The 23,306-nt window shown below is 38.7% G+C and overlaps 1 protein-coding gene across 9 annotated transcripts in view; it reads left to right on the forward strand.

Moving 5' to 3' along the window:
- Window positions 1-10,412: 10,412 nt before the first annotated feature.
- LOC146322797 (mitogen-activated protein kinase kinase kinase kinase 4-like) overlaps window positions 10,413-23,306 on the forward strand; it is a 122,812-nt gene continuing 109,918 nt past the window's right edge. For 4 of the 9 annotated variants that reach the window (XM_084724892.1, XM_084724893.1, XM_084724896.1 and 1 more), the window contains exons 1-2: window positions 10,413-10,708; window positions 10,976-11,041. In XM_084724892.1, the coding sequence (XP_084581018.1) occupies window positions 10,652-10,708; window positions 10,976-11,041 (123 nt within the window). In that variant the 5' untranslated portion in view covers window positions 10,413-10,651. The remainder of the gene's footprint in view (window positions 10,709-10,975; window positions 11,042-23,306) is intronic. The other 5 variants (XM_084724898.1, XM_084724899.1, XM_084724895.1 and 2 more) reach the window with 2 other exon arrangements.

Consider the following 23,306-nt stretch of genomic DNA (forward strand, 5'->3'; position numbering starts at 1 on the left):
TGTCTTTCTCTCAGTACATTTACAAATACATTAATGCAATTACAGTGCTTAAAGTTGCCCCTTGGAGTTTTCAAAACAATTTAAGTTTATAATCAGTGTTTCTCAATAGAACAAGATGTGTGTATCCTTGAGGCCTGACAGATGTATTGGAAATGTTTTTTCTTCCTCACACATCATTTGCAAACATTTGTTTTACATTTTTTGAGCTCACGTTGTTCTTTTCTGCTCTGTATTGACTGGTGCAAATCTGTGTCACCTTGCACTTAGCATGACCTACTGGTGATGAGTTGAAAAGCTCGAAACTGTCAGCAGGAATGTGTCATTTCTCCATTGTGCAACTACTGGTCAAAAATTCTACAGGAGACTTAAAAGAAATTTGGTTAAATGCTGCACAATAATAAGCCAAATGTTCATAATTTAATTAAAAGTACCATGTGGAATTTTTTGACAACTAGTGCCACTGTAGAGCGATGTTTTTATGAATGGCTCGCTGTTTGATTTGTGTCCCATGCAAGATAATATTCCTGCTGATGCTTTCAAGCTGTTCCACTGGTTTAACAGCTGGTTGTTGTAAACAGTAATGTGATAACAAAATGTGGGAAAGAAGATGGCTAACTGATGTAAACAATGCAAAAACTTATTTCAAAATTATTCACAACATATTTGCAAATGTTTTTATGAGGAGTCACTTTGTTTTAGTGAGAAACACTGAATGTAACCCTAAATATGTTTGTTTGTTTACAGGAATATTCAACAGTCTACCTTGAAAGAAAAGATGAGTGGTGAAGGATGTGTTGCTGGTTTAAATTGATTGATTGTTTAAAATGATCAAATCAGGTATTTACAAGCCACAGAAGAGCAGTCTCAGTTGCATTACGCACAACTTTAAGCTGTCAAGTTATTTTCATAGGACAACTGTGATTGTGATTGCATTCCTGGCATACATGTAAATGTGCTCTTTCTCTGTATAAATCTGTCCTTCCACATGTTTGTGACAGTTTCTTGCTCTCTGTACGGGGCAGGGTTCACAACGTGCTGCATTTCCCTGGTATATTTGTAAAGGGAGATCTTATACCTATTTTTTATTGCAAATAAAGAAAAACACATTCAGTCCTGTCTCTGTTGTTTTGTAACTGTTGTTCTATATTATAGCTGTTTCATATCACGAGGAGAAAAAAAAAAACACTATACATTCCCATACAGCAGTGATATTCTCGCCTATCACATTGATCTGTCATGCTCACAAATCAATAAGTGAATGCTTGTGACCTGTCTGGCAGGTTGTTTGATGCATTCACATACACACAACCAAATAATTATTATTCCACCACATTTTTCGCAACCCTCCCCATTTTCAATATAGTTCAGGTTTTGTGCACCATTTCCCACTTTTCCAACTCTTCATACACTTTCAGCTGCTTCCATATAAATGTTAAGTCAGTCATGTGCTTTAGCCCCCAGCCATTGGTGAAGCAATGCATTTCATCTCCCAGTTTACGCAATACTTTTTGTCCTTTGTCCGTTTCTCAGTTCTTCAACTATTCATACTCTTCAGCTTTTATCTGCTCATTCCAACTTGTAGTCAGAAACTCAGTTCAAACCTGATGAAGTTCCACATCTTTCATTCATTATTGGTTTTATTCGACTCTTTAATCTCATTCATAGTAGTTAGACCTTTTTCAACTCTGTGTGTTCCTTCAGCTGCTAATTCACGTAAAATTATGCCAACTACATCATTAAGCAACAGATTTCCAACAAACTTTAAAACACTCCACCTTTCATACTTAATATAATTGTATTAAAGCAGCAATGCAGGTAAGTATCAGATTTTCAATATCCAGCATTCACACCGCAAATTTCTTCACAAACTGCTTCTCTAGTCACTCATACATTAATTTAAAAGCAGATTTTTTACTATTGTGGTTTAAGTGGAGCCAATTTTATCCATTTTGTTTAGGACTGTTGTCATAATGGATTAGTTTTACGATGATTGTGATGATGAATTCATCTTCTTTGTTTTGTTAAAATTCTGGAAAAAAAAAACATGCACAATTACCAAAGTGACATCTTTACAGTACTTGTTTTGTCCAACTAATAGTCCAAGCCTTAATATTACAAATAAATTGAAACTGTTAAAAGACAAAGCAGCAAATCCTCAAACTGTGAGAAGCTGGAGCCATGAAATGTTTTTTCAGGAGAAATGGCTCCATAATATACTGTAATGCAAAGACTTTCCAATAGAGACTAAGGGTAAATGTCTTGTTTTGTTAGATGCCTAACTGGATGGTACATAAAGAAATCAAGATTTATCATCATCTTGAAGAAAAGCAGCACAACACTGGTTCAGTTTGGAGAGACTTTGTGTGTATTTTCAAATTTTTTTTAGGACATTTTCTTTCAATTCTTTTTTTTATACAAGGAGCCTAAACTTGTCCAGGTGATACCTGCTCAGTACAAATATTCAATTGTACTGGGTTTTATGTTGATGGAAGAATTATGTGTGAATATGGTGGAAAGATGCAGGTCCATCACATGTTTAGAGAGAAATACATATGGATCACATAGTTTGCCATAACCTTGTTTGAAACTAGATCATTTCTAGTTGATTTCTTACTTCGTCTCCTCTCAGACTCTGGCAGTGAAGGCGTTTTATATAGCCTGCACAGTGTGACTGTTGCTGGGCAAAATGAATTTGGGGTGTTTCTTTCTGTCAACGCTTCTCCCTTCTTCCCTGCTAAGCTGTACAATACAGTAGCGCCTGTGGGCCACAGGGGGGCAGTGTTTGCTGGACAAATAGCAGGTGAGACAAATTGTGGGGGCGTTGAGTTCATGCAGGGTTCTTACCCAGGAGAAAAGGCAGACAAAAAAGACAGGCAGACATCCCAGATAGCAAATTCTGGTTCAGATTGGATTCTGAGAGTGACAACAATTTGATGTCATCTAAAGTACATTATGTAAAATGAACTCTAGTTAACATCCTACAAATATTGTCATCCAAACATCTTGTCATTATCTACAACAATTCAAAAATTATGTAAAAGCAAAAACCTAACCATGTTAGTGAGGACATATACACCTTAGTAAACACACAGTGTAATATTTAACAATCTTTTCTTAATATGATCAACCCAACAATGTTGCATTCAAACTATCTTCTGAGTATTCAGGACTTGTAGGAATGTTAGAATGGTTCTGTTTTGCAGGGATAAACTCACAGGCAACACGATATTTTACCTTTGACCATAACCTGAGTGTTGTCTCTGCTGTCAGCGGATATAATTCCTGTCTGTGTGGAAGGACAGTGCTGAAATTACTGTTGAGATTCACAAATTACCTTGACACAATGTCTAGTGCTGAGTGGCATGTGTACAGCCGCTGTAATAAACCTTAAACTGATCAAATTCCAAGTGGTATCTCTTTGAATTTTGTTTTTATGGCTCTGCTACAGTCAAATTTAAGTCACACATTTCATGACTTGAGACTTGCTTGACTAAAATTTATTAAAAACTTGACTTGACTTTGACTTGGTATCCATGACTTGAGACTTGACTTTTTTAAAAGAAATATTTCTAGTCAGACCAGTAGGAGAATAAAGCATGAGGCAGCTATCATGGAGGAGACAAGTCCAAAAATGATCAAATTTAGATTAATTTATCACAAAATGTCAAATAGTAAGATTTATAAGGTGTAAGCAGGCTGCAACAGGTGACAAAACAATTTTGACTTTTCATTAAGATCTTATTGAATGCTATTTCACTGCCAGCTGCTTTCAAAGCAATGGTATTTTTTTTTTTTTTTTTTTTTTTTTTTTTGCATCTTGGCACAACTACAGTTTTGGAGTGTAATTTATTTTTACAACAATGTCATACCAAGATGATTTATACCAGGATCTTACCAGGATTTTGATCTGGATCAAGGCTATAATAATGAGTGTTAATGACCAGGAAGGTGCTGTGAGTCTCTGAAGTGTTGCTGTGTGTGAACACTGTGCATGGTACTATATCGTTCTTTATTTTAAAATGGATTTCAAAATTATAATCCTGCTGGTAATCCCCATTTTTACTATGTGTTACTGTAATCTCATTGTCTTTTTTTAATCTGTAGCTGTAATTGCTGACAGTAATCCTGTTACATGTAATCCAGTACCTCTTCTTCTGTTTGTCCAGGAAAAGTTGACTGAGCACTGTGCAGTTTTCGAGCACCACCCTGCTTTACATTCATACAGTAACAACACACCTTCAATGAAAACAATAACATTACGTGCTCAAAGGCATCAGGGCAGAGGCTGTTGGGCTAGAACTGGTTCGTCTTAATCCTGGTTTTAATTTTTAAGTGTGATGTGGCGACAGACCTAGCGTTCCAGCTTCACCAAATACCTCCTGGACATCCTGTCACGGCTCTTACTCACCTTCGTCTTTTCGCCGGGACACACAGACACACTCTCAGCTTCCTCTGACGGGTACAGAATGAAGCACAAAAGAGGAAGCAGTTGCATATCAAATACAAACAGACAGTGAAACACACAAACACAGAAGCCCAGACACACATAAACACACACACACACACACACTCTTGACAACACAGAATGGAATCAGAGGAGAAAGAGGAAGCAGACAGATGATTCATTTGATTATTTTATTTGTATATGATCTATATGATTACTGTCAGCAGTTTGTTATGTCTGTTTGGTGAATGTTCACACACATCACACCTGACACTTGACAAAGCTACAGTTGTTGTGTTATCTACATTGTCCACATCCTGTCCTGTCCTAGGTGTGGATGAATGGAAGTGGGCGTGTTTGTAAGAGAGATTAAAGTACATTATTATAAATTTCAGGTTCAACCAGGTCTTTGCATTATGAAAAATTTGTCCTTACTCACCACCCACATATGATGAAACAAATGATGAATTTGTTCCCTTTGGATCAAATCATAGACTAAAGTAGTTTTATACTCGTTCTAAACAACCAATATGAAATATTGTACACCTCATACAAAGAAAGATTTGGTTTGGAGTTTGAAACCTGCAATAACAATAAGAGAGGAACTAAACTGTAAACAAAATACTGACATATTATCACCTTTTCAGCTGATATGACAAACCTTTTAGCGAAACACCTATTCACACATCCTATAGATGAAGAGCAACATTAACATTAATTTGGAGTCTAGTTTTTGTTATAATGTATGTAAGACCAACATTCACTCTCTATTAACAATTAAACGTTGCTACCCTTGCTAATCAACACCAGAAATATTTGTCAGATAAAGTATTTATTAATATTTTATTAATGTATTACACCAGATAAGTGTTGCCTCTAAGATGTTATGCAGCTGCCCACTGGACAGCAACCTCCCTTCTCCCCACACTAATGGCTGGATGTTGTAATCCAGCAAGGTGGAAAGCAGAAAGTAGGATAAAGATGATGTCTCGTCAAACCAGCATGGTTTAGCAGTAGTTTGATCTAGAAAATGAAAATAAGGCTGTATTTTGGCTGAGTCAGAATAAACTGACTGGTGCAATATATAACCACATTCAACACTGGCATGTGGAGGTTAACCTGCATAGAGAGCAAGCTGCTAACTGCTAACTTTACTGTGTGGCAGTTAACATTAGTGCTGTGATCTGTCTCAACCTGAAAAGATAACACATCTAGTGTTTAAAAATGCAACATCCCTACTTTTAACTCTGTTTTGGTCCCCACCAACTTCTGAGAACTTCTCCTTTTAAACAAATTTTTTTTTTTTCATTTCATCAAGTCAAGACATATCTAAGTACAGGAGACAGGAAAGAAGGAAGTTAACTGAGGATCCAAAAGTGGCAGGATTTAGGAAGGATCACTTGGCATTCATGATGAAAAATAATGTGAAATATAAAAACTATAGCTCAGTGTTAAATCTAAACATTGACCTTTAAAGGGGACTGAACTCTGTAGTATTAGTTACTCATTGAGCTGCATAGAGCCAGTAGGAGTGGACTACCTGGGTCTAGAATAAACTCAGTAATTTAGATGTCCATACAGCCTGAAATCCTTGAAATATCCCTGCTATAGATAACACATGAAAGCCAGGCACACCCAGTGGGCGATACTTTGATGTCTGTGGGTCGTCCCCCACACATCACCTTCAAAGGAAAGACTCACTCAAGAGTACAGACCAAAGCATAAGTTTAAGGGAAGTGCACTTTTTTTTATCCCCAGCATGACATGATACAGCAGTTGTTGCCTGGAAGATTTAACAAAAAGCACAAGAATGTATTTCAAATTAGCTGCTTTAGACAATAAAGCAATTAATGTCAATGAATGTCTTCATATTTTGTTTTGTTCTTTCCTATTTTGTTATTATATGCTGTGGTTGAATCCATGTTTGCTCTTCAAGATAATAATATTACAATAAATTATTAGAAAAGCATTTGAGTTTAAAGTTTTCCTGCATATCCATGTACACATTTAGGTTTTTATGCATACTCAGTGCCTGTATGTCCTGCTCTGTCCCACTTTAATGACTCTGAAGTCCTGTGGTTTCTGTTCCATGTGTGCCAACAGATGTTCATTTTTTGGCATTTGTGGATAGCAAAATTAAAGCGAGTGAGGCAGTGGAATAAGCTTTAACATCTGGATAACCAACATCATTAACAGGCAATAGTAAAACTGTGAAAAAGGGCCACACATTCCTGTGGAAAAGAAAATAGAAAGCATCGAAGCTGCAGCAAAAAACAGATCGGGAGTAAGTTTACAGAGCAGATTGTGGGGATCTTCAAGTTGGTGCTGAAACATGGCTATTTATTTTAGGCAGCTAGCAACTAATGATTATTGTAACTGATGATTATGTTGCATTCACATAGATTCAAGCAGACAGCAAACCGGATATCATTTTAGTGGACCAGAGAAGGACGGTAAAATTATGTGAGGCCATCAGAGTGTAGTGTTGTCAGCATTGCCGTCCAAAGTTGAAATATTTTAGCTTTTTACCATCCTCTGCAACAGAATGCATAACTGGGTGTGAAATAACACCATCTCACAAGGAGAAAACATGATCGATCTGGACAACAAGAAGCTAATCATGTTAGTGAGACAACATCCAGAATTACATGACCGGAGCTTAAAATTGTACCGAGATATTACAAGAAAGGTTGACATAAACATGAAGACAGGATGCACAAAGTGCTGTCCTCCTTTCACTATACACACACTTAACCTTACTCTTTTGATTTAATTTAACTCAATTTAAGTTTGCAATACTGATTTAGAGAAAGCAGTGCTGTATAGACCAGATACATTGCTAGAATAATTACATACCAGTTCCCACAGATTCAGAATACAACTTGGAAATATAAGCAATGTAATGTGATGTAAGTGTGTTTTTCTGAGTGGTAAATCAAAATCAGGCACGGCGGCTGACAGGTTAGAGCGATGGCAGCAGGATATAATGCAGCCTGTGTGAATATCATACCCTCCAACATAACAGCAGAGCAGTGACAGCACTGCTGAAATATTTATCACTGTTTCCATTTCACATGCTCTAATTGCCCTGTATCTATTTGATGGAGAGACAGAGGATCAGATACAAACAAAGAAAAGAGAAGAAGACACATGGAAGGAAAGGAGGAGGACACAATGTACACTGTAAAACATTAAGTTCACTTAAGAGTGCAAATCAGATACATATTTACATATGCATGTTCTCATATTTTTTCAGTGGTGGAAAGTACTGAAAATCTGTACTCAAGGAGAAGTACTGTAGTGAAATATTACTCAACTGCAAGTAAAAATGCTAGTCAAAGTATTCTTCCCCAAAACTACTCAGAGAATGAGTTACTTTTTAAATCAGGAATTCAACCAATTCAATCCTCCAGATCTTCAATCTAAATTAAGGCCTGTTCACACCAAGAACTATAAACTATAATATTTTATAAAAATCATTCAGGCTCAAGCGGAGCTGCAGCTTTATAATTGTGATGTGGACTCTGCAAGGTGTAAACGCTGACTTATTTCCTATGTTGGCTTCACCTTGTCATGCTCACTTTCTTCTCTAATTGCATTTTCACATTAGGTATGATTGCTTCCTATCGTGCCTTCATACAATCCCCTCCCCTGTCACTCCCATGCCTTTCAGCTTTCACATTAGTAATGTTCTGCACCTAAGCGCACTTGCATCATCACTTACACAACATTTGTTTATTTTGTCGCTATGGAATAGAAATGTCTCCCAAATGCAAGTTCCCAATAGCAATCCACTTCCTCATTTCATAAAAGTTAGCTTTCACATCTGTGACGTGACCGGATGTGGACCGTACTCGCGTACACTTGAACTCAGGACAACCTTTTCAAGTTGACCTCCAGACAAAGCTTGGAAAAAGGTGCCCCTCTTGCCTAGTTGCTCAGTTACTGGATGTCTGTTGGCTCATGATTACGTTCTTTGTTCTTTGTTCTTTGTTCTTTCTTTGTTACTCCTCTCTGCTTCTCCAAGCTGGAGGGTGTAAATGGCTGCCAGCATCTACTGCAGGTAATACACACAACGGAGAAGTAGCCTTCCTCGTAAAACCCCACTGCAAATAATCTGGGTTGAATTCTGTCACAAAAAACTCATCTGATGTTTGTCAGTTGAAAAGATAATTTTACAAGACATTTTAGTTGCAGTTTGTGGTAGGTTTGTTGTAATTTAGTTTTGTTTTGTGTGAAACCGCTCAGTGAACTACATTTCTTGTCTCAAACATTTCTCGAGTCTGCGCAGTAGTGATCAGGGTTGGAGCCACGTTTTCATGTTTCCGTCCACACACACAGCTGACTCAATTGTGAACAGGGTTCAGCTGTCAGTCATGACATGAAACTGAAATACTTGAACATATTTCTGCAACATAAAAACTACCTAAACTGACAAACAAAAACATATTTTGGAAACAACTATTTAATGTGTACTTGTTTTAGTTTTGCCCATGTTCTATCTTTTAACACCAAAGAGGCAAGATTTCTGACTTATACTGCAGCCAACCACAAGGGGGCAATCAAGATGTTCTGGCTCTACTTTTGAGGAGCTCTCATGTTGTCAATTTCTATATATGTCAATGCCACATTCTGGTATGAAAACACACAAGGATCATAACTTCAGTGACTAATAGCTTTTGGAGAGGAGCAAGTCCTGATGTCATTTATAGTTGTGTAGTTTTTCTAATTACATATCTTCATAGTCTGGTAGTTCAACACATTTATGACATTTATTATCTTTTAAATCATATGTATAGTTCATGGCACAATTCAAATTGGAACAAATAATTATTTGTCTCTTGCCATCGACAGTCTTGGGCAGTAATATATTACTCAGTCATATTTCTGTAATATTGTAACTTTACCCAGTAAAATGTAGAGTAAAGGCTCCCACTTATGATCAGCGATAAAAAACACTTTACACTGGCTGTCCTATTGTTTTCCTATGGAGAGAGTAATAGCACACCGCCATGACATGCCACTCAAAGGCAAACCAAAGGTTCAATTTCAGACACGAAAAGTGGCCAAGAAAGGTGTTTCAGAGTTCCCCAAACTCTACAAGACAACACTAAAAACACACTACAATCTCGCTAGTAAACGAGATGCTTGATCAAATGTGAACAGTCGGCTCAGGCTATGAGATTTGTGAATCATATAGTTTATGAATTTATCTTAATCTGATGCTAAAGTTAGCTTACCAGGCAGACAGGATGTAGCAGTTGTTGTGCTGTGCCCTACTTCACAGTGAGCTTGGGACAAATTTACATTTAACAAAACATTAATACTTTAACAGTTACCAATCTAATACTTTGACCTGTGTAGGCTCTTATGAAGATATGGATGTGTCAGCTCAGATCGCATCACTTGCTAGCCAAAAAGATAAACAAACGGTGGAGGATGAGAGAAGTGGATCTAAGTATTGTCATTACTTTGAATTTGTTTAGCTAATTTGTTTACACCACAGCTAAAACCTGGACAGCTGACAGGAAAAGCTTTCTGGGTGTTGGCAGTTCACTGGATCAACAGTTCAACTTCAAAGTGTAACAAGACCTGTAACAAGGACCAAAAGTAATAGATCAATATAATGAGCCATGTAACTAATTACTTTTGAAAACGTAACTTATTACACTTCCTGAGTAACTTGGCCAACACTGGCCATTGACCACTGATAGTTTTTTCCGAATGAAGGTCTTTTGGTGGATCACTTGAACGTGAGGGACTTCATCTCTGTTTACACTTCACATCACATTCAGGATCCCAGAAAGACTTGAGCTGTCCCTGTGTGTGTGTGAAAGAGAGAGAATGGGCGGGGAATGAAGAGAGAGATGGAGAGAGAGACATACGGACAGACTGCGAGGGAGAGAGGGCGGAGATACACACACACGCGCGCGCATACACAGACACACAGCGAGAGAGAGTGAGAGAGAGGGAGAGAGAGAGAGAGAGGTGTAGCAGCAGGCAGGGCTCCGTCAGTTGGTCGGTATGTAGCAGCAGTAGCGGAGCTTCTGCCCGGGATTACAAAGAGGGAAAAACGCGTCTTGGATAGAAAATATCAGCCGCGGGATTAAATAGAAAACCAGCCGAGGATGAGACACACACCGTCCGCCTGAAGGACACTGAAAAACAAGCCGTTATTCTGCTGAATTATCACCGTTTTTTACGAAAATGGCGAACGACTCTCCGGCCAAAAGTCTGGTGGATATAGACCTGGCATCCCTGCGGGTGAGTGTGTCTCACACAGACGTTTTCAGGCCGCATTTTATTTTTTCAGACTCACAATTAAAAACACAAGCATGTTGCGAGCAGTGCTGTTGTTGACACAGCCTTGCGGTGGCTTTTCTTTGTCTAATATCCGCTGGCATGGGAGGCCAACAGCGAACCGGGCGCAGCCGGCTCCTACATCGAACGAACCCGACCGTAAATAGGCTACTGGGGAATCAATTAAACCTTTTGAATATGTGTTTGTTCTTTATGCTTTCTTAAATACAGGATCCAGCTGGGATTTTCGAGTTAGTGGAAGTGGTTGGAAATGGCACCTATGGACAAGTCTACAAGGTTGGTGTGAGCCTCCATCTGTGTGTGTATGTGTATTTGTGTGTGTGTGTGTGTGTGTGTGTGTGTGTGTGTGTGTGTGTGTGTGTTAAAACCTCAACCAAGAGAACAAACGGGCGGAAACTGGAACACAAACATGCATTTATGTATTTTCCCCTCTCAGGAACACGTTTATTATAACATGTCCCCTCCCCTCCTTCTTCACTGGGGACCGGTGCGGTCTGGACTGGATTATCTCTCTGATAGGCCTCTCACTGCTTCATATCCATTCATTATTTTTTATTTTAGCGATGCATACATCAGCCCAGTGCACCTATTTTGGTCCCGAAGAGGTCCCTCCTCCTCCTCTCATCCACACCCCGGTCAAATATTCCTGCAGGCTTTGCATTGCTCTGATCAGGCCAACCCCATCCGTGCATGACAGCCTTTACCACGCTGACCGACTTGTGCGCCATTGGGTGGGCGGTGTTTCATTGCGCATTTGTGCACACCATTGCCCAGCAGGCCTTTTGCTGGAGTGGCTCTGCGCTGCATTAATGGGGGAAAGGGCCTGTTCATCTCACATAGTGGAAAAAGACATGTGATGGAGACCTGGTGCTCCTGCAGCCCAGATTTGCACCTCCATTGAGATGAGCAGCGACATCATCCTGCTGTTGCCTGGTAGAAATGAGAGCAGAGGGGAGTGGAGGACTGGGTCAGACCTGCTCAGGCTTTTACCGAGCTGTCTCATTTGAAAGTAATCACGTTCAGCACTTCCGTGTGAGGAAACATGAATTTTGTTGTTGTATGTGGCTGATTGAATCCATGTCACTGTGTTGGTGTACTTCACTGAAGCCTTTGCATGTCTGAACACTGGTGTCTGCAGCAGGAAACTGGTTTGTTTGGAATTATGTCATATTAGTGTCATATGACACAGAAGGCAGCTATAGGTATAATTCCCTTGGCTGTGACCTGTTAGCATTCGCACCATCAGATAACCCTAGTTGCAGACATTTGTTTACCACAAACTGCGAGTCAAAGCTCTGTCCAGCTGTGATTGACTCTCATTTGCTTGTGGTTGGAAAATGGAGTCATGTGCTATTTTTTCTTCTTTGTTGCACTGCACCACTGTGTGCATGGCTGATTTTAAAATTTAACCATGCTTCCACGTGTTAGCAATGATATGTCACCCTCTCAAAGGGATAGTTTGGATTATTTGAAGTAGGGTTGTATGTGGTACTTATCGATAGTCAGAGCAGATGGAAGTTGGCACACCCTAAGTTTGGAGAAGCAGCAGGAGCACTGAAGTAGGAAGCTAAGCAACAGTGCTGTGGGTCAACAGTGTAATTGTTTTTTAGCCACCTAAAAAAAGGCCCAACTAAAAAAATCAATATTATTTTAGGTGTATGTGAAACTACTGTTATATAAGCCAAACATCACTTTCTCCAAAGCCACCAGACTCCTTTGGCAAAAACAATCATTTTACCTTGCAGAACACAGGAGTTGCTTGTCTACAACTGCCTTGATATGTTAGTTTGTTAAAAACCCAGAAGTCACACAATAAATGCAAACAAACTAAAACTGGGGCAGAAAGTCCTGTGCTGTGTGAGGTAAAATTACTCATGGAGTCTGGCTAAACAATATTTGGCTTGTATAGTGGCCTTTTCCCTTAGCATAAACCTAAACTGATATTAATAAATAAAGTGGCTAAAAAATGTTTTGCTGCTGACCCTGTCCACAGAACTGCATTGCTTAGCTTCCTACACTCTTACTCCTTCTCTGCTTCTCCAAACTGGGGGTGTACCAACATCTACTACATCTAATGTAGCTAAGACACTGACTATCAATAAGTATCTGATACAACCTCATCCTAAAAAAATCCTTACTATCCCTTTAAGGTCAAGTGCAAATTGGCAGTGTACAGTGGATGTGGATATGGTTCTGTTTATGCTACTTTGGGTGTTAATGTACACAGATGTGTTCACATGTGCAGTCGGACAGTCAGCACAGTCATAATTTTGGTCTGCGTTCGTCTACTAGTGTCCACATCTTGGACCCTCACAGATGTGAGCAGATGAGCTTTATTCTACCTCTTGTGTGACAGAAACGTGCTGTTGCTCTACAGCAATTTACAGGCTGAGGCTCATTATGAACATATGACGGAGTAAATAACAGAGTATGGTGTGCTCTAGGAAATCATGAAGAATATATGAGGAGCCATTTTGGGTTTGAAGTGGAATTGAGGAAGCACAGCTGAAGGGGATGTTACTCACCTGAATAACTGCAACAAAATTAGGTCAGGAGATGTTGACACTGAATCATCGTTGTTAGGACGTCACTCGGCTGTAAGCTTGTACACATCAGAGACGTTAAGTCTGTCACATGATGATCACAGTTATTCAGTATAATATACATCCAGGAGTTTGAGCAGGAACCTCTGAGGATTTCACCAGTGACCAGCAGCCCTTCAGCGACTCTACTGCTGAGATGAGCATCACTTGGAATCAGATGGTATGATTGTGGACAATGAGGATGGTTCTGATGTGAACCTTCTATGCTGCCATCACCTCCACAGTAGTCTTACATAGCAAACCTTTGTCCACAGTTGTGTTAGTGCTGGAGAAAGGTGTGGCTGCAAGTGTTGCACAGTATACCGAAATTTAGGTGCCTTTAAAAAACAACTATTAGAGTTATGGTATTAGAATTTCCCAGTGTTCTTGTTGTCGGTCAATGTCGATGTGTTCACACAAAAAAAATTACATTTTTGTCTTACACAGACACCATTGAGAGTGTGTTTAGTTCAGCCTTTGACTGAACCGCATACACAAGAGACTCCGGTTCTTTCCCCATGAGACACACAAATTTTTCACTCAAATTGAATATTTTCAACTCAGACTTAATACTGTGTCACTTGTCACATGGTTTTACAACAATATATTGTATGTCCAGGATTAACGCCCCTGGTGAAAAATATGTTTCTGATCTGTTAGGTATTGAAGAAGTATCGTTTCAGTCTCAAGTATTGCTTTGGTATTGAGTATAGTGATACTAAACTTGGTATTGGAATCAAAGTTTAAAAATTGTATTGTGTCAACACCGCTGGCTGCTATACCAAAAAAAAATGCTCTACCTGGTTTGTTTTTCTTGAAACCAGTCACTTTTTTCTTGGGTGCACTAAGTCAAGGATGCAGTGATGTGGAACATTTGGACATAGGGGAGTCGAGCCCTGGCATTAAAATGGCAAAATCAATGCAAAAGAAAAGGTAACAGCTGCTATTTTGTTTACCTTTGTACTGTGTCCAGGTTAGGTTTAGCATAACTTGGTTGTTAGAGATGTAGAGATGGGGATTTTGAACATGTTAACATGCAGATAGTGGGAGGAGGAGAATCCCTGCTTGAAATTGGGCACCAATGGCAGGTTGATACCCTCAGTACATCCTCTGTGTCAGACTACCTCCTCAGTTTGGACCAATGAAATGTGTCCTCATAATTAAGCACAGTGACGCCGTGTGGGTGCGTTTGGTCGTGTTTTTTGTGCTGGGAGAAAACTGCGCCATTAATATCACATCTTGATTTGGTTTTGTTTGTTTTGTTTGTGTTTTTTTTGTGGCTCGGGGGATGATGGCGGCTGTTGTAAACGTTTCATTAAAGCAGGGGACAAGTGGTTGTGGAAATGCTTGGATGCACAGGAACACAAATTAACCTTGACATTTTGAGTTTAGTTCCTCAGGATTCGGTGAATCATAACCACGTGTGCCGTGTGAGTTTGAGTGAAGATGAACCAAGCTTTTTTTTTTTGCCTGTCCTGTCTGCCTCACAAACATCTGACCTAGAAGAGTGTGTGTGAGTGTGTGTTTGGGTCTGCACATGTGCATTTGATCTTCAACACTTGGTGATTGGTTGAGCTTCCCAGGCTGGCGAATAGCTGTAGAGTGTGACTGACTGAGGCTTGTTGCAGCTGTGTGCACCGACAACAGCTGTTGGAATGGAAAAATAAAATGGGGGGGGGTTAAGAGAGACAGAAAAAATGAGGAAATACAAAAGACAGAGAAACACTCAGCTTGTAATCCTAAGAGATGTAGATCAGATGAGACATTTAACTTTTGAGTGAAAACATCTGTTAGTATATTTTTAATGTCCCTTACATGAGCCATGCTATTTTCTTGATAATTGTATGGTGATCAGCCTTAATTTGATTTGTTCAAAGATAGTGACAGTGCATCTGGGGATAGTTGGAATGTATCTAAAGTTATTTTAAAGGGGTACTTCAGATTATTTAATGTGGGGATGTATGAGGTACTTACCTTGAAGAAAGCACCAACTTGGAAGCAAAGCAATTTACTGCTGGGGTCAGAGTCAAAAACAAAAGGTATTTTAGTATTTTTTACACTTAAACTGATATTGATTTTTTTAAGGTCATTTTTGCACCTCTCTGCTGGTACTCCTCTCTGTTTCTCCAAACTGGGCGCAGTCAACCTCCATCTACTTTAGCTAATAACCCCAATAATCCAGACTATCCCTTTAATGTATGTATCTCATTGGCTGATTTTTTTTCTCCCACAGCAGTTCGTCAGTAAGGAAATGTTTTGTCTACAATGTGGAAAATTGTTAAAAACAAAACAAGGCAGTTAATTGAGGACATTCATTTAGAACAAAACATCAGCAATCAACATGATTGAAAAACCAAACAAAACCATGAATGCACAACAACAACATATACTGTAGATAAGGTAGAATGGCTTAAATTTTGTTAACAGCATTTCAGAGTAAAAAGGTTAGAGTTCACAGTGATTCTGTTTCCATTAAACAGTGGGAGGTGAAGGAAAAATTAAATCGGAGCAGAAGAAAGAGGCAGAAGGAATTTTTAAAACTCTGGGGTAAGACCACACTCAGCATGTGGGGCTGGGAATCCCCCTCTCTGAGGAAATGGTTTAACCCATTTATGACTTGCTGAGTTTTAGGCTCACTCAGCTTCCCTCCTTCAAACCTCAGCTGTAATTGTTTCAGCCTCACTGGGACGAGCTGCCTTTGAAGTTCACAAAATGTTCAAGATGAGCAAACAAATCAAGATTGCGGCATGCTTTTTTTGTTTGATTTTCCTAGAATATAGCGAAGCTGGAGTTTGTTACCTCACTTGGTTTTGTTTTCGACAGCGAGCGGGTGGATGTTTGTGAGGAAGTCATGAAACGGTGGAAGTCATCAGCTCAGCGAGGAGAAGTTGGTGGCTTTGCTGTGATGGTCGGATTAGAAAACCACCGGCCTGTTCCTGTCGCTCTTTAATTTATTATAATGAAATGTGTCTGAGAGTAAATCGTGCTGACTGGGTGATGGAGAATGTAGATGTGCAGTGCATATAACAGTTTTGTGGAGATGCTAATAATTTGTGTAGATTAAAAAAACGCTGTTTAAAATAACTTCATTATCATCATGCATAGAATACATACAAGAATACAAAATATTGGTTTAAACTATTCTAGGACCGCAATGAATGATTATTTACATCTGCAGTTAATTTCATGATTATTTGCTGGATTATCAGTCAACATTTAATCTCTAACATATGAAAATACTGAAAAAATACTCATCATTCTTTTCCAGAATCTAATGTTTCAGCTTGACTTTGCTTGATTTTCTTTGTATAGTCCAAAAACCCCTAAATATTCAAAGTAGAATCATTTTGAAATGGAAAAAAAGCACCAAATCCTCACATTTGGGAACTTCAAAGCATATTTGGCATCTTTACAGCAACACTGTTGATAATTTATATTCTGTTGATGAACCATCACCTTTAAAGGAGTAGTTCAAATTATTAGAAGTGGGATTCTGTGAGGTATTTATCAATAGTACAGTAGATGGAGGCTGGCATGCCCCTAGTTTTGAGAGCAGAGAGAGGCATCGACATGGAAGGTAAGCAATGTACATGTAGACGAGTCAGTTACAAAACGTATATTGCCCATTATTAAAAAAGAACAGCCTAAAAATAAAAAGTCAACTTTAAGTGTACGCCATAAACTGCAATTATATGCCGTATATATTGCCATTTTAAAAGGTTAGTTTAGTTTCACCAAAATTGCACAATAACACAAACTACCAGATCAAGGCAATCCAGCAACTCCTGTGTTGCTTTGGATAGAGAGATATTTTTATGCAGACGGGACTGAAAAACTTGACTTCATCATAAATGGAGTTGACAAATGCAAAATGAGAAGTTTCCACTGTAGGTGATCTAAATATGTTCTGTAACTTATTAGGGAGAACCTTCTGATGTACTGTATTTTGGTCTTAATTCCCTAACCTGTCATTTCAGAGGTATGTGAGGATTTTGCTGGAGCTTTCCTGTTTTTTTTAACCCAGGAAACTCCAGTGTCAGATGTCGAGAACTGTAGATGAAGGCTGCATGTCTGCAGAGATCTCCTCTGCAAAGCAGATGTTAGTCCTGTTTACATTTCAGATTGGATGACATAAAACAACAGCAGGGTCCTCCCTGTGTAGTGCTGCCTTTTCTTTGACATTTTTTACTTACATCCATGCTCTACATTCTTAAATTGGTAACTCCAACCTGATCCACAACACACAGGCTGCAGGCAGGAAACATTTATGTTTTTTGTAGGGTTGCAGCTCATGATTATTCGCGTTACTGATTTAGAAATCAATCTAGGGCTCAAGGCGATGTAAATCCAGAAAACCCTTACATTTCAGAAGCTTGAAACAGGCCTTTAAGTGAAAATGGTGTGTATGTAGAGATAAAACAGATAAAAAACAGCCATTGAAAGCAGTTTCACTTCCTCAGCTTCTCTTCATCCTGGCTTTATGACAGGAAAGATGCTTGTTTTTTTTCTGTTGCTGATGAAGTGAAGCTGGGTGTGGTTCTCCACCAGCAGCAGCCTGTCATCAGCAGGGCAGAGCACCATCACTGTGAGCCCCTCAGAGGAAATGCACCGCAGCATTTCACTGAACGCATGGCAGATCTGTCAGAGTGCAGTGCTACTCTATCCTCCTGTAAGACCACATCTGGAGCTGAAGGAAAATATACAGCGATGTTTCAGTATTTCAGGTTAACGGGCCACAAATCTGTTTTATTCAGACAATACTGGCCTTGTATTAAATACTGGATATTGACTGGTTAGCACTGGGGGCCACAGACATGACATTTGATTAGAGCCTGTCCAGTTTTTTGGCCAATAACAACATTAAAAAGTTTTTAAAAATTCAGATATTGATATATTAGTTGATATTGCAAAGATCACTCAAAAGTGGTCATCAAACATATGTAATGAAGACAGGATATTTTACAGTTTAAAAATAATGATATCAGGGCACTTAAAAGGATCAAATTTACATTAGATGCTGCTTATTAAGTGTTCACTTTATTTTCTGTAAAGAAAAAAGTTCTCATATTGGGCATGTCGGACAACATATACTCTGATATAATTCTAATATAGACCGATACAGCTGTGATTGGCTGATACTGGCTGATGACATCAGCCAACAAATATATCTGTCTTACTCTACTTTTTATATTCTTTGCATATTTTACAAAGCAATTGATAAATTGTGTTTTTATTTAATTTAAAGCAGTAATGTGTTGTCTTTTATGGTGGCTTTGAACTAAGAAACTTTGTAGTTTGTACTCTCTCAATTATTTGAAATTTTGTTTTCCAAATTTCCAAAATAATTCTGAAAAACCCCATAACATTTTCAGATTCAGTTTGTTTTGTCTAACAAACTGTCCGAAACCCCCAAATATTCAGTTCACGATAACATGGAACAGGGAAAAGCAGCAAATCCTCACAGTTTAGAAGCTAAAACTTTTGCTTGATAAACCACTTAATTGATTAATTGTTCTACAGACCTGTTGATTAATTTCCAGTTGACTGATTAGTTGATTAATCAACTAATGATTTCAGCAGCAGCATCTTCCAACTTGACAAGAGCAACTGTCTGGTAGGGCTGAGCGATATGGCTCACAAATAATTTCTCTATATTTTAAGACTATGGCAACATATACAATATGTGGCTTGATATACACATTTTATCTAAATACTGTAAACAGTCAAATGGTGCAAAGACATGATCATCATACAGATTATGATACATTGCTGTCGGTTAAACTACCCAACATTAGAGCTGGACGATGCGAGAAAACCCAATATCACCATATTTTTAAGATATTGCAACAGTATTGTAGGAATAACTGCTGTGCTTGCATAAAATATTAACATGATGGGACTTTTGATAAATAATTATCAGTAATGTGGATGTAATGACTTAGTGGGTAAAGGAAAATAGTACAACAGCTATAACAGGCTGATAAGTTCGTAAAATTTCATCACTGTACTGTAACACAACCTTTACAAACAAGGAAAAGACAAGACTTCGATAAACTGTTGATATATTTTCCAGCCCTCCTTTCTGGAGAAACACTGATTATTTAGAGTAACTGCGTGTGAACCACTGTATTTGAATTAATTTAAATTAAAGATATCAACCCAAATAATTGTCTATCAATTTATTTTACTTAAAAAATATATTACAAAAAAATCATATAATGAAAAACAAAGTATCCCACAGCTCTTAAATTTCTATTATTTTATGGGGATCTATTTATAGGACAGCCGCGCTCTGTAAAGTGGTGGAACTACAAAGCTGTCAGAAGGAATAGACTCATGCAAAACTGGCTCACCGACCTTCCGGCTATTCAAACTGGAATGTTAGTCGTGTCTGCTGTGACCTTTCAGCACAGGAAGTGAAGTACGGCCGCGACCAACAACAGCAGCAGTAGTGAAGCCGTGTCTCCACTGGGAACTTTTCTTTACAGTCTAAACTGCTGTTATCTACTGTGACCTTTCCAAACAGAAGAAGTGGAAGCTCTGCTGCTGATAGCAGCAGCGGGAACTTGACTTTGTCACGATGGAGAAGTTGTGCCACTTTGTGTTCCCAACCAGGGCTGCACCTCGCCATTGTTTTCACTGTGGGTGATCAAATACTGAATCTTTCAGTGTAAAGGTTTACCCCAAGTGCATGAACAGCCAACACACCACCACATCCCAGATTGATTCCTTTTAGAGCTCTGAGTGATAAAAGTGTTGGAAACATTTCAAATTTGATCAGTGTTGAGTTTCACACTGGTTTGTCTGATGGCTTAAGTATCTAGCTGCCTGTTATGGCTGTTTACATCGTTAAAATGCCCCTGATAGCATCAAGAACTTTGGTTTTAGCACTCAGATGATTTATTGCTCCTTGTACAAATGCACAGTTATAGATACAGTGCTTATCAGAGAAGAGATTCAACAGTAAAAGCACTGCCAGTACATCTACAGTACATGTTAATTTGCTGTTAAGAATACTGCATGTCGATGATACATTAAATGCAGGCACAAATGGTATCCAAGAGTAATTATAAATAGTCTTTTTATTTTACACAAAGTGACATTCTTCATACCCCTGTTAATGAGTCTGTTAGCAGTGACCAGCTCTGCCTGCTAGCTACAGTTAAGCTAAAAATAAGACACAGAGGCTCAGACAGTATCTGGGTCACGTTCTTTGATGCTCACTGTGTGGACTGATGCACTGACTGCTGCTGCTGCTGCTGGTGATTCTCGGTGGATACAAGAAAAGAAGGATTTCTGTGTTTTGTTTCATATTTGCAGGCTTTTTGACATATTTCTGTGACAGATTGACTTTATTGGTATTTCTTGCTGTCATTGTTTACACACCTGCCATTCAAACAAGAAACACACCTTTAGCTTGGGTGGAACCTCTTGTTCTAAACTTTGCTTTGATTATAATTAAGAGTTTCTTGTGTTCGTCTGAACACAGGACTGATTTCAGACAGTTAATGAAGATAATTGATTATTATTTTATTAACTGCGTGATCATTCAGTCTATAGAGTGCCCCTCACAATTTTCTCATTGACAACTTGAAATCCTTAGTTTAGAAGCTGGAATCTGAATATTTGATGATTGATTTAATGGAGTTTGATTGTTTCAGTGCTACATTCAACATAAACTCTCAGAGGGATAGTTCATATTATTTGAAGTTGGGTTGTATGAGGTACTTATTAGTAGTCAGTGTATTACCTACAGTAGATGGTCAACACGCCCTTAGTTTGGAGAAGCAGAGAGGGGCCCCAGCATAGACGCTAATCAGTGAACTGCTGTGGACAGACTCAACAGAAAAATATATTTTAAACATTTAAAAAAGACCGCCTAAAGAAATATGTATCAGGTTAAGTATATTTTATATTTAGAATATCGTCACTTGTATTGTCACTGCTTTACCTTGCTCTCAGACAACCTCTTGTGATGGGAAATGGCCCTCATAAGCCAAATATTGCTCTTTCCTAACCAACCAACCAAACTCCATAGCCAAAATCTCAGATTTTACGTCACTGAACACAGAAGTTGCTGGACTGCTGCTGTCTTGAATGTCTCCAAACTGGGGGCCAGTCAGCTGCCACCTAATGCATATACACTGACTATTGATGAATACCTCATACAACCCCACTTCAAATTACCTGAGCTATCCCTTTACAGACCATAAAGAATGTGAGAGTAAATGTTCTATTAAGTAACAACTACCCCACCTTGTCTTATTTTTTTCCTTGTCACCGTCATGTGGTTTGACACCTTGTCCCCCCTGCTTACCTGCTCAGGGTGCAAAACACAAGCTAATATCACACCCCCTTTGATTCTCTATAGTTTACTTTTGATAACACACTTCCAGGATATATGTTTTATTAGCCAGTGGGCAGCAGGGTGTGATGGCACAGTCAGGAGAGGTTGTGACAAAGATCATGACACTGCAAGTTCACAGCAAGAGCCATAGCTTGCTCAGCTGCGGAGACACACTGTTAAACAGGAGTTTTGTGGACAGAAGAAGAACTCTCTGTTTCCTTTTTCCCCCTTCTCCTCCTCCTCCTCCTCCTCCTCCTCCATCAGGGCACCCAGCCACTGAGGTCCCATCCTGAACCTGGATGAAGATGGAAAAATCAATCCCTTCTCTTCCTCCAGCCCATCCTCAGTATGGAATGCAAGGGTCAGGCTGCAGGAAGAAGAGGAGAGATGTTGAGATTAAGCAGTGAAGAAAAAAGGCTTTGAAAAGAGGGATGGATTGAAGAAAGGGGAAAAAGAGCAGGAGAGGAAGGTTGGTTGCTCCTGAGCATCCCTCCTCCTCCTCATCGTGTCTCTGTGGTTTGAGTTTGAGGGGGGTTTGATGGAGGGCACCATGGTGGCTGTAATCCCTAAGCATGAGACAGCACATGCTGAGGGCACAAGATTTATTACTTAATAAAGGACATCTTTGTGTTTTTGTTTATCAAGATAAATAATGTATGTATGGACTTATTGTACCTTGAGTTTTTGATATTGTTACATCCCTTGTTGAAAGTGATTTTGATACTAGATTAACTTTTACTTAAGTCACAAAATACTGAACATTCACTGGTTCCAGTCTGTCAAATGTGAGCATTTGTTGCTTTTCTCCATTTATATCATTGAAGATTTAATGTCTGTGGTGTGCATTTTACAGGAATTTAAGGACACTTTTTAGATCAAATAAATGTTAAAATATAATAAGTAGTTATAGCTCTAGTATGATAACATTTTTTCTTGTTGTTTTACTTTATATAATAGAGATGAAACGGAATGAAAATTTCATATCACCATTATAGTGACCAAATTATTGTCATTAATAATAATTAAAATAATTAAAATTTGAAATGGGAATACTAACTCCGGTCTTTTATTGTGGTTTATTGTCGAACCAGTGATAGTTTCCTCCCTGCTACAAAAATAAAAAAAGTAGAAAGAAATGCACTTTTCTTCTTTAGCTTTATTTTTGACATTGTCCAGTAGGATTTTGTAAAAGAGCCCTTGAGATGTTTAAGAGGTTAGTGGAGCATGTACTGAAAATGTTTCAGGTAATCAGAAAAAAAGCACATTTCCATAATAATATTGATGTAGAAGCTTGTATTACTGTAACACTCTCTAACTGTCTCTCAGGCTCAGCTAAATGCCTAAAATTAAAATGTAAATCCAGACGGCAGCATCAGCTGTGTGTTTGTCCCACTGACTACTATAATAACACTCGTCATAATTAACAAATTACCCTTTTTATTGTTGTGGTTTTATGTCTGCTGGCTCCTGTGAGCGTTGTTATATAATGCAGCTACAGTGTGTGTTAATGTGGTGTTGGGTGGAGCGATGGATGCATGCACAGTGCAAACAGATGGCTTGTTGTTGTAGCGGTGAGGCAGTGATGCTGAAGAGACAGAGAGGGTATTAACTG

This window comes from Lutjanus erythropterus, chromosome 8 (genome assembly GCF_056507025.1).
Source record: "Lutjanus erythropterus isolate fLutEry1 chromosome 8, fLutEry1.hap2, whole genome shotgun sequence".
Lineage (NCBI taxonomy): Eukaryota > Metazoa > Chordata > Actinopteri > Lutjaniformes > Lutjanidae > Lutjanus > Lutjanus erythropterus.